Genomic DNA, 16312 nt, shown 5'->3' with positions numbered 1-16312 from the left:
TCTCTGTTTTTTTACATTGTTATGGATATTATTATTGGGGATATGGTAGTATGTTAGTGATTTGGGTTATTTGAATGTTAACTAATGTCAATATTATAATATCGTAGGATAGGTGCGATTGTTTGTAGTGGGCTTATGGTGGTGGTATAAGTCAGATTGTTATGTAAATGTTAAATCGCTATGTTTGTTTAATATTTGAAAATGTAGTGTCTTGTAACATCACAAACGAGTAATGCCATCCACCCACAAATCACTCCTCTAAATCCCTACAAAAAAATAGAAATGTAAAAACCTACCTCATCCACACATACCCAACATCAAGAAAAAATACAAACAAAATTACACACAAGAGCAAACAAGTAAACTCCCAAACCCCCAAATCAAGGAAATACAACATATCTAAAAAAAAAAAGACTAATTGGTTTAAAAGAAAATTTCTAAAACTAAATGGAATAATTTTTTTTCAAATAGGATTTACGAATAATTTTTCCCAAATGGTGTAATTGGAAAATGTTTGAAGAATTCCAACAATGATTTCCCCATTTTTGAAGTAGAGGGTATGAGAATTAAGTAGCTTATAAGAGTGAATCTAGCACATTGCCTAACATTTTTATTTTGGATAAATTATACTGCCACCCTTAGGTTTTAGCATTTTTTTTTTCACTTTGGATTTGATTCTTTTTTGCCCTCACGTTGCTCCATAATGTTTTATCAGATTTATTTATATCCTTTTCAATTTATTATAACCACCAAAGTTAGTCTAAATTTGAACTGAAAAAATCACAAACCATTTGGACAACTTTTTGAAAAGCTTTGCTAAATTTTGAGTTTAGTTCATTTGGTGCCGGCTAATAAACTTGTTTATTGGTCCAAAAAAAAAATAAAAATCATTTTGCTAAAAAAAGATTTAGGTTATTTGGCAAACTTATTTTCTCCCCCCCCCCCCCCCCCAAAAAAAAAAAAAAATAAAAAAATAAAGAGTCAATTTAGCCACTTAAAAAAATTAATTGAAAAGTCAAATTTTTTTTTTTTTTTTGAATATGTCCAATGAATTAACTTACTTTTAATCATTAAACCAACATTTTAGTGAACTCCCAAAGGAAGCTGCTTCAGCATATCACTAGAGTTGTTATAACAAAAGAAAGAAAACCTGAGCAAAAAACTAATTATATATATGATGCCAGTTCACTTGTGATGAGTCTAAATAATATATAGGCTTAAAATTTTGGTGACTGACTAGTAGTTAAATGTTTCATTTCTTACTCTTTTTTTTTGAAGCTATGTTAGGTTTTATTCTTGGCAACCCCATTTGACAAAACTCCTTTCAGTTGTATTTATTTTCGCACTTTTATTTCAGCGAGGCTATGAGTGTTTAGATGCGAATCCAATCCGAATTGTGCCTTTCAGAGAAGTTTGTGATGCTAATACTTTCAAGATTGCCACTTCGCTGATTATGACGGGGATCGAGTTGCCCGGTCAGCTCGCGGGGGTCGAGGGGGCAGCGCCTCTTGGCGGGTCCGGGACAGCGCCACGGCGGGGTCGAGGGGCAGCGCCCCCGAAGCAAAATGCAAAAATGCATTCCAAGTTGCCTGTCCGCTCGAGCGGACATTACCCTGCTCGAGCGGAGAATCCCTGGTTCTAGAAGTTTTGGTCGCCTGTAAAAGTATTGAGCTGTGTGATTTCGTGCTCGAACAGACCTCTGTTATATCACGCAAATATTTTGCTGAAGCCGCTCAAGCGGGCTGTTGGGAGCTCGAGCAGAGATCGCGGGACAGATTCTATAAATTCGCATGTTGGGTCAGTTTTTAGGATTACTACTCCAGATCTTCTTTTTGGGTTCTAGGGTTTATATCTGGGGATACTTTGTGAGTTTTCTTTGATGTTTTGATTGAGTATTCAACTCATGTTTTAAAGAGTATACATCAAAGGTTTTGTTTGTTCTACAAAAGAGAGAGTTGTTCTTCGGTGGATTCTGAAGAATTCGAGCCTGAAGCTATGGTGGATTCCGGGGTGGCTCATCGTAAAGACAATTCCGAGGTGAAGACGGGTTGGAAAAGGCACATAGAGGTTGGTTCAATTAGGCATGGATTCGCTAGGTAATTGAGAGTATACATGTGTAATTCCTTTAAATCTTCTTAGTGGATTGTTTTGTGGCTGTTGTCCGTGGTTTTTTAATCACAGTTGGAGGTGTCCAATTGTGATTTTTTCCACATTAAAATCGTTGTGTCGATTGATTTGTCTTGATTGTTTGATTGAGATTATTATATACTGCTTAAAATTGATACATAATCACAAATCAACATCTAGGGGATTTCTAGATTTTTCAAGCTATCTTAAGATTTTGGTCCGGTAATTAATTGGTTATGTGAGATAAAAGAATTACTTGTACTTAAGAGTAATATTTTAAAAATCAGATTGGTAAGCGAACCGGAAAAAGAATTAAATGGATAGATTACTAGTTCAACCGTTGGGTTGAACCGGATCAAATCGTGACATTATAATTATTTAATAAATATATTAAAAATTATATTTAAATAAATATAACTATTAAATGTAAAATATATATTTATATACCAAATATATGAGTTTAAATATTTATTTTTATACTGATCTTGTTTGTAAAAATGTTAATTATAGTAATAGATGAAAGAAAATGAATGAAATACAATAAATAAAATATTTATACCATTACTTAACAAGATACATCTTGGTTAAGTGGAACGTAACAATCTCATTCTTGACGTCTTGGGTTCAAACTTTACAAGTTGCTTTCATTCACTGTCGGTTCTGTCTGGTCTAATTTTCAAAACATTGAGCAAAAATAAAATGAATGCATTTAACATTTAATTAAAATGGGTAGAAGTAGAACAGAATATTAGACAATGAAGACATAAAACAAAAGGAATTTATTTGCTGGAAAGGAGTCAAAAAATAAATTTTGCTAGCTCTGATAATGAACTTCATAAAATAAGAGGCTTCAATTAATGAATGAAATATAAACTAATTTTATTAGAGAGTCGTTATTCTCACTCAACTTTGCTTCAAATATACTTACTTCTTTATCTTTTATTATACATATTGGAGTGAGAATATCGGCTCCCTTTTATTATTATATTTTTTTACATTTCTCTACCTATTCCCCTTATTTATTTTTTCTCCATAAATCTCTATCCAAATCTAATAATTAAACATAGTCTAAGAGAAATGAAAATGAATTATATATTTCAATCTATTGAATGATTGAGGAGTTGCTTGGAAATTGGTTGCAACGCACAATTGCATTCAAACTAGTTTCCTTTTTTCAATAAAATAAAATATTATCTTCAAAGTCTCTCATCTTTTGAGGGAGAGAGAGAGAGAGAGAGTGATTGACCATTAGCTAGCCTATGCAGTTGAACATCCGGTGTGTTTTGGATCCAAATCCCTATTTGAAAACATCTGTTATGAAGCATACGAATAAGGCAGTGTTTGGATGTGTAGCTAACAAAATAATTTGTGTTTTGGATGGTGGAGATACAATTCCTTTTACTCGCGCCACATTTTCCTAATAATAATTATATAGTGATATCATATGTGTACGGGAGTCAAATATCCTTCGCTTTCCGTACTCCTTGAACTCAAGCTTCACGTAACGACGTCTGACCTAGAAACAAAGAAACGGTGAGCTGCCTGACAGTGTGTCGCCGAATAGACCCTCCAACGATCAAGTCAGATCACTTGAAGAAGAAGAAGGAGAATATCATTAGAGAGAGAGAGAGTGAGAGCTGTTCAGCTAGCATACCTCCAACGTCCTCCTTCCTCCCTTTTTCTAGGCTAGCCATGCAGCCACAGGGATTGTGCGCGCACTACCTCTGCTGTCCTTCCCTGGACAAGTGGCAGTGCTCGACTCTCCCCACCTTACGCGTGTAAAGGCCAAAACCTCCAAACAGTGCGTACGGAACTGCCAAATGGTATTGACGCGTGTCAGGAGTGGGTTTCCCTTCTGTCACACCATTGGTTCATGTGGCACACCCAACCGAGATATCGTGGTCGACCTGTCCCTTGGAAAGGAACTCAACCGCGATTCTCAAGACCGAGCTGAAGGAGGTCCCTCCGGGCTAACCGGCCGAGAAGCGTACCGGCCCTTTCTCTGGCCCAAAGCCAATTCGAGCTGTCATTGGCTCGATCCACCCGTACCATTGCGGATCCAACTGAACATCTAACCAAGTCTCAGCTGGGCCCGGCATATGCCTCAGCCCACGCTCCGGTCGACAAATCCAGCTCGGCCGCGCAAGGCGGGCCGGGGAACAATTCAGATGAAGAAGATGGTGCGGCTCCCTCGGGGTCCGTCACGATCCGCGCTGCCGTAGCTCGATCGTACTCTCCCCGGCGCAAATCCCCCTCTCAATATGCTATCTTTGCATGCATGCCACGCTGAGGGGGAAAAACAAAATTAGTTTTGAGAAAATAGTTAAATGCTAGGTATTTTAGTTGCAGGACCACAATTATGGTAATATAATATGGGATGGAAAGTTCAATGAATTATATATATATATATATATATAGGGATAGAATTGGTAATGCGGAGCAACTAGGGCATAACAATCATTTCTCAATTTTGTTGGACGAATTATATATATTAGTTGTGAGTATAAAGGTGATGTGTTCGTTATTTTGTATTTAAAATTTTTTGACTTGTTTAATGAATGAAGAAAATTGTTTAGTAGTTTTGGACTGTTTAATAAATGAGAAAAATTGTTTAATTATTATTAAATGTGGCATGAAGAGTATTATTAAAAAGAAAAAAAAAATGTGACAACATTTACACTAAATAAGGTGTGTACAAAGATAAAATAAGTTATATAGTTATTGGCTTAGAGTTCTTTTGTATGATAGAATAAGTTATATAGCTATAATTATTGGATTAATCTAATTTTCCTTTAGGAAAAAAAATGTAAAAGTACATCTTTCTCATTTCTTTTAGACACATTTGGTTCTAATGATTAGGAGATTACAAATTAATGAGACAATAACATTCAGACCACAAAACCTTGGGGGCCGTTTGTTATTCGTGATAGACCTCCAGATTAGACTTTTAGTCCGAACACAAGCACCAAGCTCACGTTTGTTTTCAATATGGAGGTTGAGATAAGGAGTCCATTTGCATTGTGAAAGGCCCCAGAGCAGTAGACTGTGAGTCTGGATGAGAAGATGGTATTCAGAAATAGTCCGTTCGAATTAAGGTGTAACTGGTAGTCTATGCAAACATCCAGCCGATCCGATCCTTTGGCCAAGTGCAATTTTTTTTTTTTTACAATGTGAGGTTTTGTTTTTCTTTTTTCTTTGGTAAGTCAATACCAATGGTTTCTATTTGTTTTTATTATTTTATACAAAAAAAATTAACAATTCTTACACTAACAACTATTATCAAAACAAACACAAATTTATTTAATTCCCTCAATAACACTTCCTTTACTAACAATTTCCTCTATCCTATCTCTAAAAACAAACGTGACATGAATGTTAATTACCAAATTAATGGTGGGTCATTACTTGTACTTGTACTTTTTCTTTTGGATAAATTATACTTTGCACCCTTACACTTTACACAAAATTTCACTTTAGTCCCTACACATCAAATTGTGACACTTAACCTCCTGCACTTTTGGTCAAGTGTCATATTAGCCCTTTTGTTAATAGTGAGGCCTACAGAAGTTATTCTTTAGGAAGCTAAGTATCACAATTTTGATGTGTAGGGATTAAAGTGAGATTTTGTGTAAAGTGCAGGGGTGCAAAGTGTAATTTATCCTCACATGTTTTTCATGTGTCTAACCTCTGTTAACAATGAGGCTAACAGAAGGGCCAAAGTGACACTTGACCAAAAGTACAGGGAGTTAAGTGTCACAATTTGATGTATAGGGACCAAAGTAGGATTTGATATAAAGTGCAAGAGTGCAAAGTGTAATTTGCCCTTTTATTTTTTTAGTCATTGTCCCCGTGTTTGGTGTGCAGTTTGAATGGAAGTTGAACCCTTATAGTATGCAACCTTGAATGTCAATTACCAACTACACAACCACAAAGTAGCTTGGTGATCCTATCTCCCTCCATTTCCGTGCTGAAAGCTTGAACAATTTTCCTATGTTTGGCTGAATGGTGGATTTGAACTCATTTTATGACCAGGTTTTTTCTCCCCTACACCAATTAATTTTTAACATTTTTACCTATTTTTAATATACTTTTTACTTTAATGTTAATATTAAACAATACTTCAATGACACTCTTTAGCATTATTGGTATCAAAAGAGATGAGAAAGATGATAGAATGAGTCATATAGTTAAAATTATTGGATTAATCTAGTTTTTAACCCACCAATTAACAATAAACATATGAAAAAGAACGACAGCGAAATAAAAGTAAAAGGACACTACTAACCAGTCAAAAGGTTTTCAATCCAAGTGCTGCACTATTCTTAGGATAAACAATGATGAATCCATTTGAAAACACTGATGACAAACATATATAATTTTGAAAAGGACAACTCGTGAGAGCAAGCTCATGATAACCAACTATTTGATGATAGGAAGAAGTTCCATCAATCTGGTTTAACTTCTATTATATTTTAAATTAATTTTGACTATATATTTTTTCAATACATTCTGCAACAAATTTTCTATTCTTTTTCTATATTATTTTTTTTTATAAACTCAATGCAAGTAACTCCAAAATATGAAAAATAACATATTTTTAATGTTTAACTAATTAAAACTATTAACTACATTTGTTAAGCCAAAACCACTAAAACTTAAGTAAGTAACTTAGGCCTCGTTTGGGAACCCTCATTTTTAGTCAAAAAGTCAAAAAGTTACTAAATTAGCCAAAAAGCCAACAACCCATACCAAAAAATTAAAGATTCTCTTTTCTCTCTACTTTTTGCACATCTTTTCGTAAAAAGTCAAAAAGTCATCCCAAACATACTAATTTTTTTTAGCTCATATTTTAGCCAAATACCAAAAAATTATTAAATTAGCATGTTCCCAAACGAGGCCTTAATATCTAATTTAATGGAGCTGAAATTTGGTGATTTACTCACCATTTTAGCTAAAAAAATAAAAATAACTAGTTTGATGGAAATGTTCTAATAATTTTGTAATGTAACTTAGGTTTAAGTAGTGGCAAAAACACAATGCTTCAAGAAAAGCGAATAGAAAAAATAAAGTGTGGCTCATATATTTAAAGTATAATAATATCCTTGAACCTTTCAGGCTATTTTCCCCTTAAGATTGCAGTTTTTTTTTCTTTTTTTGTGTAAGTAATTTTTTTTCTTCTACCCCGCTTATTTGAGATTTTCCTAGGATAGTATTGGCCTATATATCACCACTTGACCCAATCTTCATATTATTCAGTGTGTTTGGTTTCAATTTTTTGAGTTCAGTTTTCTAAAAATTAAATTTTTTATTTTTGTATTTTTTTTAGTGAATATTTTTTAAATTTTAAGTAATTTTTTTATTTTTTTAGATGCATCTTACTTAGATGTATCTAAATAGTAAAATATTTGTGAAAAAATATTTTAAAAAATTAATAAATACACAAAAATATAAAAAATGTAATGAATTTTCATTTTTTTTTTGTATTTTTTGGTATTTAGTGTATTTTTTTTTAAAAAAATTTACAAATATTATACTTTTTTAAGTGTATTTATGTTAAGTGTGTTTAAAAATTAAAAATAATACTTAAAATATTAAAAAAATTCATTAAAAATATTAAAATACGAAAAATAAAGAAGTAAAATTTTTTAAAAACTGTTTTTTTGAAAACTAAAACCAAACGAGTTGAGTTTTTTTGAATGATGTCATGACAAGACCCAATCTAGATTTTGGTATGCAACTGTATTTCCATTGTCATTGTTTCTTGTACCAACTTTTCTTGCCATTTGAATAATAAAATCACAAGAAAAACAAAAGATAGTACTTTTGAGTAAGATGTTGATAGCACTACCCCTAGTACACTCACCATTGCATTGCGATGGTATACATGTCCCAACAAAGCAAATTTCTGTTTGGAAATAATGGCAGAGAAGCAATATAACCAAACAATGAAGTATGTTATCAAGTTTACAGAGAAAAATAATTGGGTGAGTTTGCAGTTGCTCCTCTTCCTCCTAGTGCTCTTTTTCTTTCCACGTGTAGTGTCTTCTGGCCAAATTGTCAAGGTCAGTCTTGGGCTAAGGCGAGTAAGGCCTATGCCTAGGGCCCCTAAAATTTGGCCCAAAATAGGGTCTCAAATTTTGAAGATTCATTATACTATCAAATTTTAAATAAAGTCCAATTATTGTTAGAAGTCCTTAAAAACAAAACAACCCACTAAAATAAAAGCCCTCCAAATAAAACAGCCCACTATAAAAGGCCCAAATAAAAACATGTTGCATGCCTATATTAAAAACAAATAAAAAAATTAGTCCAATTGAAAAAACAAAGGGCCTAAATTTACTCAAGCAAACTTGAGTGGCCACTAGCAAATATTTTTTGGGCGTATGTACAAGGGGCCCAAATTTAGAAGCTCGCCTAGGGTCCTTGAATTTTCAGGGCCAGCCCTGGTCAAGACCTTACCAGGCTTTGATGGTGAACTTCCTTTCACTCTTGAAACTGGGTATGTGCCCCTCTTTCTTTCTCTCTCTCTCTCTCTCCCTTGGGAAATCCTTTCATATAAATATAGGATTAATTAGTTCTTAAAACTAGTTTGGTGCAGTTTATTGGAGCTATTTATAAATGTTTTTTTTTTTTGTAAATTAGACTTTTCACCTTCTAATAATTTTCATTCAAATTTTGCTTTGGCGTCTAATCTTCTAATTGTAACTAAGTCAATAGGATTTGACTGTTGTTCTAGTGTAGCTCTTTTGTCACTCACTGAAGTGGGTGAAAATTAATCAAGTCTTGGTGCTAGGTCCAATGCAATACTCACTCCAAAGTGGAGCTAGGTCGGACCTCAGCCCTATGGCCAACACTTGCTCCGAAGCAAGACAATCCTAGGAGTTCGGCCCAATGTACGAGCGTCACTCCAAAGTGGGCCGAGCAACATAGTGGACCTTCCGGATGGACAGAACCGCTCCGAAGTGGGTTGAGCAACGTGCCGGACCTTCCGGATGGACAGAACCGCTCCGAAGTGGGTTGAGCAACGTGCCGGACCTTCCGGATGGACAGAACCACTCCGAAGTGGGTTGAGCAACCTGCTGGACCTCCTGGTTAGACAACCGTTCTAGAGCAGACCAACTTAGAGAAGGCCAATTCACTGAAGATCTTTCTTGGGCTCACAAGAGACAAACAACTCTGCTCCTCTCCCTCTGTATGAACAGAACGTGGAGACATGAAGGTGCAGAGGGACAAGGTGCATATATGACAGACCTGCATCTGAATGGCAGGCGGAGTGGTCGTCCTCCTCCAATGAGAGATGTCCGCTAATGAGACAAACAAAGCAGACCTGCACCCGAGTGTCAGGCGGAGTGGTCGTCCTCCTCCAATAGGAGACGACCATGAATAAGACATATTGGACAGATGGCGGAGAGAGAAGGACTCGAACGACAAACAACCTTCTCCTATAAAAGGTGAACACTATTCACTCTCAAGGGATCCGAAAAAGACACACACTTAACACATATACACCCATTCTCTCTTCTTCTTCTTCCTAAGTCCCTGACTTTACCATCGGAGGGGTTTCCGACCAAACCCCGGTCGGGCAGCCTCACCGTTTGTTATTCTGTGCAGATCTTCAATTCCCAAGGCACGTTGTTCATCCACGAAGTTCAACCCTTCTTCATAGTGCGGAAATCACCCTCGCACAATTGGCGCCGTCTGTGGGAAAGGGCAATCCCCAGCCGAAGCATGGAAACTTTTTGTTGGAGACGTATGGAAGCTGTTCGTGGACGGTTCTTCTAACCAAAAAGGGTCAGGGGCAGGAGTTGTCCTTATTTCTCCTGAAGGATTCATGTGGGAACAAGCCATTCGATTGGGCTGGAAAGCCTCTAACAATGAAGCAGAGTATGAAGCTCTACTAGCCGGCCTACGAAGTGCCGAACACTTCAATGCGGAGGAGCTACTCGTCTTTAGTGACTCTCAATTAGTGGTCAACCAACTCTCTGGAGTTTACGAGGCTCGCGATGAGCGGATGGCCACTTATGCAGCACAGGCCAAAAATTTGATCAGAAAGTTCCAAGCCATCAAAGTCGAGAAGATTGGCCGAGAGGGAAATGGTCATGCTGACGCTTTAGCTTGCTTGGGTTCCTCGGTCGACTCCAGAGACGGCCGCAAAATATGGGTGGAATATGTACCCCAACCAAGTATTCAACTAGTCGAAATGGTCCTTTGCACTGACTTGGGCCCGAGCTGGATGGACCCACTCTTGGCCTTCTTGAAAAATGGCACCCTTCCTGAGGACAAAAAAGAAGCGCACAAGACAAGGCACAGAGCTTCTCGGTTTTGGCTCTCCCCATCTGGCAAGCTTTACAAGAAGTCCTACATGGGCCCTTATCTACTCTGTGTTCATCCAAGTCTGGTGGAAGATGTGCTTTATGAGATCCATGATGGAATATGTGGGAGTCACACTGGTGGTCGGTCCTTGGCACACCGAGCGCTAACACACGGGTATTGGTGGCCGCGCATGCAAAAGGAGGCCCAACAGTACGTCCGCAAGTGCGACAAGTGCCAAAAGTTTGCTCCTCTCATCCACCAGCCAGCCAAAGCTCTAACCCCTCTCACCAGTCCTTGGCCATTCGCTCAGTGGGGCTTAGACATTGTTGGACCATTAGCTAGGGGAACTGGGAATAAAAGGTTCTTCATTGCTGCAACTGACTACTTCACCAAATGGGTGGAGGTGGAGGCCTTGTGCAAGATCAAAGAAGCAGACACTAAGAGGTTTGTTTGGCGCAATGTTGTGACTCGATTTGGCATTCCCAGAGTCCTTCTCTCTGACAACGGTACACAATTTGATGGCAAGATCTTCAGGAGATTTTGCGCTGACTTGAGGATAGAGTTCCGAAACTCCACTCCGGCCTACCCACAGGGCAATGGCCAAGCTGAAGCGTCCAACAAGACGATTATTGACGGGATAAAAAAGCGTCTTGAAAAAGCCAAGGGCAAATGGGTGGAAGAGATACCGAATGTCCTCTGGGCTTACCGAACTACTCCTCGTCGGTCAACCGGTGAGACACCTTACTCTCTCACCTATGGGATGGAAGCAATCATCCCTTTGGAGGTTGGCCTTCCTACCATCCGTTCTGAGATCTTTGAGCCAGCAGACAATGATGAAGCTATTGCCCAAGCTCTGGACATGGCCGAAGAACGTAGGGAAGCTGCCCTCATTCGATTGGCGGCTTACCAGCAGCAACTCACTAAGAGCTTCAACAAGAATGTGCGTCCAAGGCAATTCCTACCAGGTGACCTGGTACTCAGGAAGGTAATGGATCACAAGAAAGTTCCTGGGGAAGGGAAACTCGGTGCAAACTGGGAGGGGCCCTACAAGGTTACCTCAGCACTTGGCAATGGCGCATACTATCTGGCCGACTTATCGGGGAAGGCAATCCCCAGACCATGGAACGTCGCAAACCTAAAGAAGTACTTCCAGTGATATGATTCTTAGGATGAAATACTTACAGTAATGTATTTCTCAGAACATGCCTTGATGTAATCAAAAGTTACGAGTATCAATGAATGAAAATTTGTTTTATAGTTTGTCCTTATTTACTTGCGTTGTACATTTATGCTCGGTGGAGCAAATTGGCCACGGGTCTTAACTCAAGCCAATCCCGGATGCTCAACCCTTTGGTTGGAGCGGGGTACCAAGTGGTATAACTTGGTGGAATTTGTGCCAAGTATCGTTACTTAAAGCACGGTCCAAATTCACAATTCACGCTCGAAGACGGGCAGAATTACACTCTACGAAGGGTTAAATCCCGCCAAAACTTGCCCAAGTCAGGTGGCGGCCGACCAACATGATAAAAAACTTTCACAATTTTTTCTCAACGAAGGCATAAAGCATGGTCTGACCGAACAGACAACCTTCCGAGCCACAGAGCTCATGCTCGGCTGGGGGCATCGACAAACTTTCTCAATTTTTTCTAAGGCACGAAGCCTGATCAGACCGAACAGATAGCCTGCTAGGCCACAGAGCCTCTGCTCGGCCGGGGGCAAACATGACATATAAGCAAAAATTGAAGATAAGCGGTTCAATACTTGCGAAAATAAAAGAACGAGTGCCTTGAAGTGAAACTTCAATTACTAAAAAGAGTTCGGCCTTACAAAAAAAGAGGTCCACCCGACCGAACTCCAAGATAAATAAGAAAGTACAAGTTGCAAATTCAACACTTGGCGAATTTAGAAGGTACTTCAATACAAAAGGGAGCTCGGTTTGTATCATAGCTTATCCAACCGAGCGCTAAAGCAAAACTTGAAGATACTTCATTAACTTCCAAGTTTCATTACAAAAGAACTACTAAGGCAGAAGTGAAAGCAAAACTCGAGGCAACCTAACAACTTACTCCTCGCGTTGCTCCTCGTCGTAGTGTCCATCCTCGCGGTGCTCCTCTTCTGTAGGATTGACAGTCTGTCTAACCAAGGAAGAGCTCGGCAGGAAAGGAGAATGGCCAGAAGGATCAACATCCGTAGCTCCACCTTGGCGAGGCCTTCTCATCCTAACCCTTGCAGCGGTCTTCGAAGGGACTGGGATATCGTCAATATCATAAAGAGGAGAAGCCTCTTCCACTTTAGCAGCACGCAGAGCCCCAGTCCAACCCTTAGTAAAGATCTTGTCCCTCAGCTTCAAAATCTCCTCTGAATAGGTCTTTTCGGCCTCATCATAGCCCCTCTGTTCGGCCTCGTCCACCATCCTTTGATAATTAGCCTTTAAAGACTTCAAAGCAGCATCGGCATCTACGGCCCTCCGCTCGGCCATGAACATCAGTGCTTCGGCCTTCTTCTTTGCATCTTCCATCTCCTTTATATCCTCACCAGCCGCCTTCAAGGACATATCAGCATCAGCCAACATGTTGATCGTCTTAACCTTCTCTTGCTCCTCACGATGCCGCCTTTCATCCATGATGTGCATCCTCTGAATGCACTGCACCAAACCAAAATGTCATATTCTCAACAACCAAATTTAAGTAAATGACAAAGACATAAAAGAAGACTTACTGCGGTTAACATCTGCACCGAACCCTTGATCAACACGTCGCTTGAAATGTTTTGCTCTACCATATCCAAAGGTAACAGCAATGTCTTTGATAAGTCAAAGGCCAAGTCGCTTGAGTAGATTGTGATGTCCGATGTAGTGATTGCTCGGCCGTTATGCTCCAAGGGAGGTACCCATTCTTCATCTGAGCCCTGCTCATTAGAACCCCCAGCAACGTCTTTACCTTTGGATCTCTTCCTCTTTGACGCCCTATCAGCAGGAAGAGCAAGAGTAGCAACGGGAGGAAGAGGAATAACAACATGCTTTTGTCCACCCTTAGACCTCTCAATCGGTGGAGAAGAAACTCGGGTGTCGACCGTCGAAACAGCTAGAAGGTCCTCATCATCAGATCCAAAGACTAAGGCATCAAGATTGAGCTTTTGGCGACGAGCCATTTCGCTTGCTAAGTCTGGCGACAGAGAGTAGCCTCTACTGAGTGATCCACTTGATGAACAAACAACAGCGGAAGAGGAAGCTCCGGTAGTATGGCCAACTCGTTCTTCGGTTTCAATCTCAAGTGAGTCCCTCGCGAAGTTGTTTACTTTGGGTTTCCGTTGGATGACATGTCTGTAAGTTCGCACATAGTTAAGCAAATGTGAAGCCGACCGATCTTCGTACCTTAGTGCAACTTTGATATCCCTCGGATGCTCTTTCTCTGGCCTCCTTTTTAGCTTCTTTGAACCTGCAAAGTACGAACAATAACACTTTAAAAAAAAAATCACAGGCGATAAGCGAATAGATAAAAGGAAGCTACAATAAAGAATGACCTGGGTGGCCGTTCTCTCGTGGAACCCGCTTCGATCGGCCCACCTCCTCGGCCGCAAACTCCCAATTACCTCCGACTTGAAGGAAATCAGAGCAATGCTTGTCATTATCAGGAAGTTCAGTAACGAGTTGGAGGTCCAACGACCAAACTTTGACATAATAGTTTTTACCGCCTTTATTACGACACAAGGAGTAGCAATGAAGGATATCCCAAATACCCAAGTCCAAGTCTAAGAGGTCGTTTAAGACCGAGACACCGTTTATCACTCTAAGTGTGTTCATCGATATTTGCATTGGTGTAAGCTCAAAATAAGAAAAGAATCGACGCAATAAAGGGTTCAACGGAAACCTAACACCCCCCTCTACGATGGAGGCAATTGAGAAGGGCATTGTGGTGCTTGTACACGACCGATCCGCGTCAACCGCCGCCAATGTCAATGTGACATCATTGGGAATGTTATATCTTCGGCGGAACTCATCCATTCCTGCCGGAGTGTCCACTAGGTTCCGAAACTTACCCATTGGAGGTGCGACGTTCCACCAAACAACTACACTAAGGATGACTTGCAAGGTTGGAGGTACAATGGCCGACCGAGCAACCATGTGCTAAACGACTCTCAACGTTACACTTAACCAAAAAGTAATGGTGAAGGTGGAAAGGAAATACATGGGTTCTACGAGTTACAGTGCCAAAATCAAGGGGAACCTGATGGCGAGCCTCTCCGATGAAGCAGTCCCACTGTGGCAACCAAGAGAAAATTATGAGTCGCAAAAAAAAAAAAAAAAAAAAAAAAAAAAGAGATTAAATAAATAAATAAATAAAAGGGAGCAAAAAAAAAAAAAAAAGTAGATAAATAAATCACAGTGGAGGACTTACAAAATAGTGTCCACCGAAAATCAATAAGAAAGGCTTATTAAAATGAGAGAGTTCAAAACTTACAAAATCGGAACCCGGTGAACAAAAGGCAAGACAAACAGGTTGTAAGAGATTGGAAGAGGAGTTGAGGCCGAGAGAGCAGACGAAGGTGGTGGAGTGGAAGCGGAGGAGCTCGTTGCCGTCGGCGATGCAGCGTAGGTATTTTTTTTGGGGAGCTTGGTAGATTTGGATTTGATGGTGTCTCTGTATTGTTCGAAGTTCGATAGGGTTGTGGGGGCGTTTCGGACTTTGAGAATTCGATCGATTTTGCAGATTGGGTATGATGAGGAGGAGGAGGATTGCTTTCGGAGCCAGCTTGATTGGAATATGATCTCTACTATGTTCTTGCTTGTGTCTTCTGGACCCAATTCGGACACTGCATGTCTAACACCCTGATGAAGAAGAGAACACTGGGTTTGTCCCCAGACTCTGATATCTAATTCTCTAGAGTGAGAAAGTGAGAAGACCACATCATTGATGCAAGCTCTCAATTTTCTAAGGAGGAGTTTGGAATTTATAGAAAAAGAGTTAGAGGTCAAGTTATCAGATTATTAAATTTCAAAATTGCTTACAGTTCCAAGAAAAAGAAAAATGTAAGAGCAAAACCAAAGTTAGACTCTTCTTTCCGAAAATAGGTTCTGTTATTCCTGGAGTCAAAAAGTGAGGCAGGAAGGGAATGGAAAGAATGGGTCTGGAAATCCAAATTTCTAGAGGGAGAAAGTGTTAAACAAAGTGGGTTTGCTTGTTTTCATTAACAAATTCTGAAATGGGCTTGCCTTTATGTCATGTTGACAGCTCCCAAACTAGTCAAATGTGGACACGTGATGGCTCGACAGTCGGAGTAAGGACATTAGTCAGGGCCGAGCTTGAGGTCTGGTGGCAAGGCCAAGATCATGGACGACCGAGCTGCGATGCTCACGGACGAGTCGGCCGAAGCATTTTAGGCCGAGCTAAAGGGCACTTGAAATAACGAAGTGTGAAGTTGGCCCAGCTCCGAACTTTCCAGGTGAGCCGTGCAAGGAAGTTGAATGCCCGAAGCCTCACCAGGCAACTCTGTCAAACCAGCGAGCAAACAAGTTCAAGAAGTCTAGTTCCCTAGTATGAAGAAGATAAGCAAACTAAGTCGCAGATGCGCCGACCGATCCAATGACGACGAAGGCAACTGAACAAGAATGAATCGAGCACAAATTGGAGATCACCGAGCAGCGTGAAAGCTGGTGCGAACCAAGCTACGGAGTGACGACAACCGACCGAACTCATTCGTCGATGACAACGAATCAAACTAGCGACCGAGCTGCGAATTTGGTGGGTTGTTCTTCTAAGGCCGACCAACGGCAAACCCATAGCCAAGCAACAATCCAGCCGGGCTAAAGTGTACGGGACTCATAAATTGGCCCAACATTTCGATGTGAACAATGGACCAAGCTTGTACCGCG

General features: G+C 39.7%; 2 protein-coding genes across 2 annotated transcripts in view; one reads left to right on the top strand and one right to left on the bottom strand.

Annotated features, from left to right (window-relative positions):
* Positions 1-7967: 7967 nt before the first annotated feature.
* LOC114305318 (serine carboxypeptidase-like 18) overlaps positions 7968-16312 on the top strand; it is a 28744-nt gene continuing 20399 nt past the window's right edge. Inside the window, 2 exon segments of the mRNA XM_082897267.1 lie at positions 7968-8189; positions 8580-8626. Of these exon segments, the coding sequence (XP_082753393.1) occupies positions 8046-8189; positions 8580-8626 (191 nt within the window). The 5' untranslated portion in view covers positions 7968-8045.
* On the bottom strand, positions 12336-14756 carry LOC145804788 (uncharacterized). The gene is made up of 3 exons (XM_082899917.1): positions 13963-14756; positions 13159-13877; positions 12336-13084 (listed from the first exon to the last, which is right to left on the bottom strand). The coding sequence occupies exons 1-3, from the start codon at positions 14561-14563 to the stop codon at positions 12503-12505; spliced, it is 1902 nt and encodes a 633-aa protein (XP_082756043.1). The 5' UTR covers positions 14564-14756; the 3' UTR covers positions 12336-12502.

Source organism: Camellia sinensis, chromosome 12 (genome assembly GCF_055761805.1).
Source record: "Camellia sinensis isolate YWXY chromosome 12, ASM5576180v1, whole genome shotgun sequence".
Classification (NCBI taxonomy): domain Eukaryota; kingdom Viridiplantae; phylum Streptophyta; class Magnoliopsida; order Ericales; family Theaceae; genus Camellia; species Camellia sinensis.
This window is presented reverse-complemented; position numbering and strand designations above follow the sequence as displayed.

Excerpts from the sequence above, each read along its gene's own strand:
- LOC145804788 (XM_082899917.1), bottom strand. The coding sequence starts at position 14,563 with ATGGTTGCTCGGTCGGCCATTGTACCTCCAACCTTGCAAGTCATCCTT. Across the intron at positions 13,878-13,962 it reads ACGAGAGAACGGCCACCCAG|GTTCAAAGAAGCTAAAAAGG; the intron begins GTCATTCTTTAT and ends CGTACTTTGCAG. Across the intron at positions 13,085-13,158 it reads CGGTGCAGATGTTAACCGCA|TGCATTCAGAGGATGCACAT; the intron begins GTAAGTCTTCTT and ends GGTTTGGTGCAG.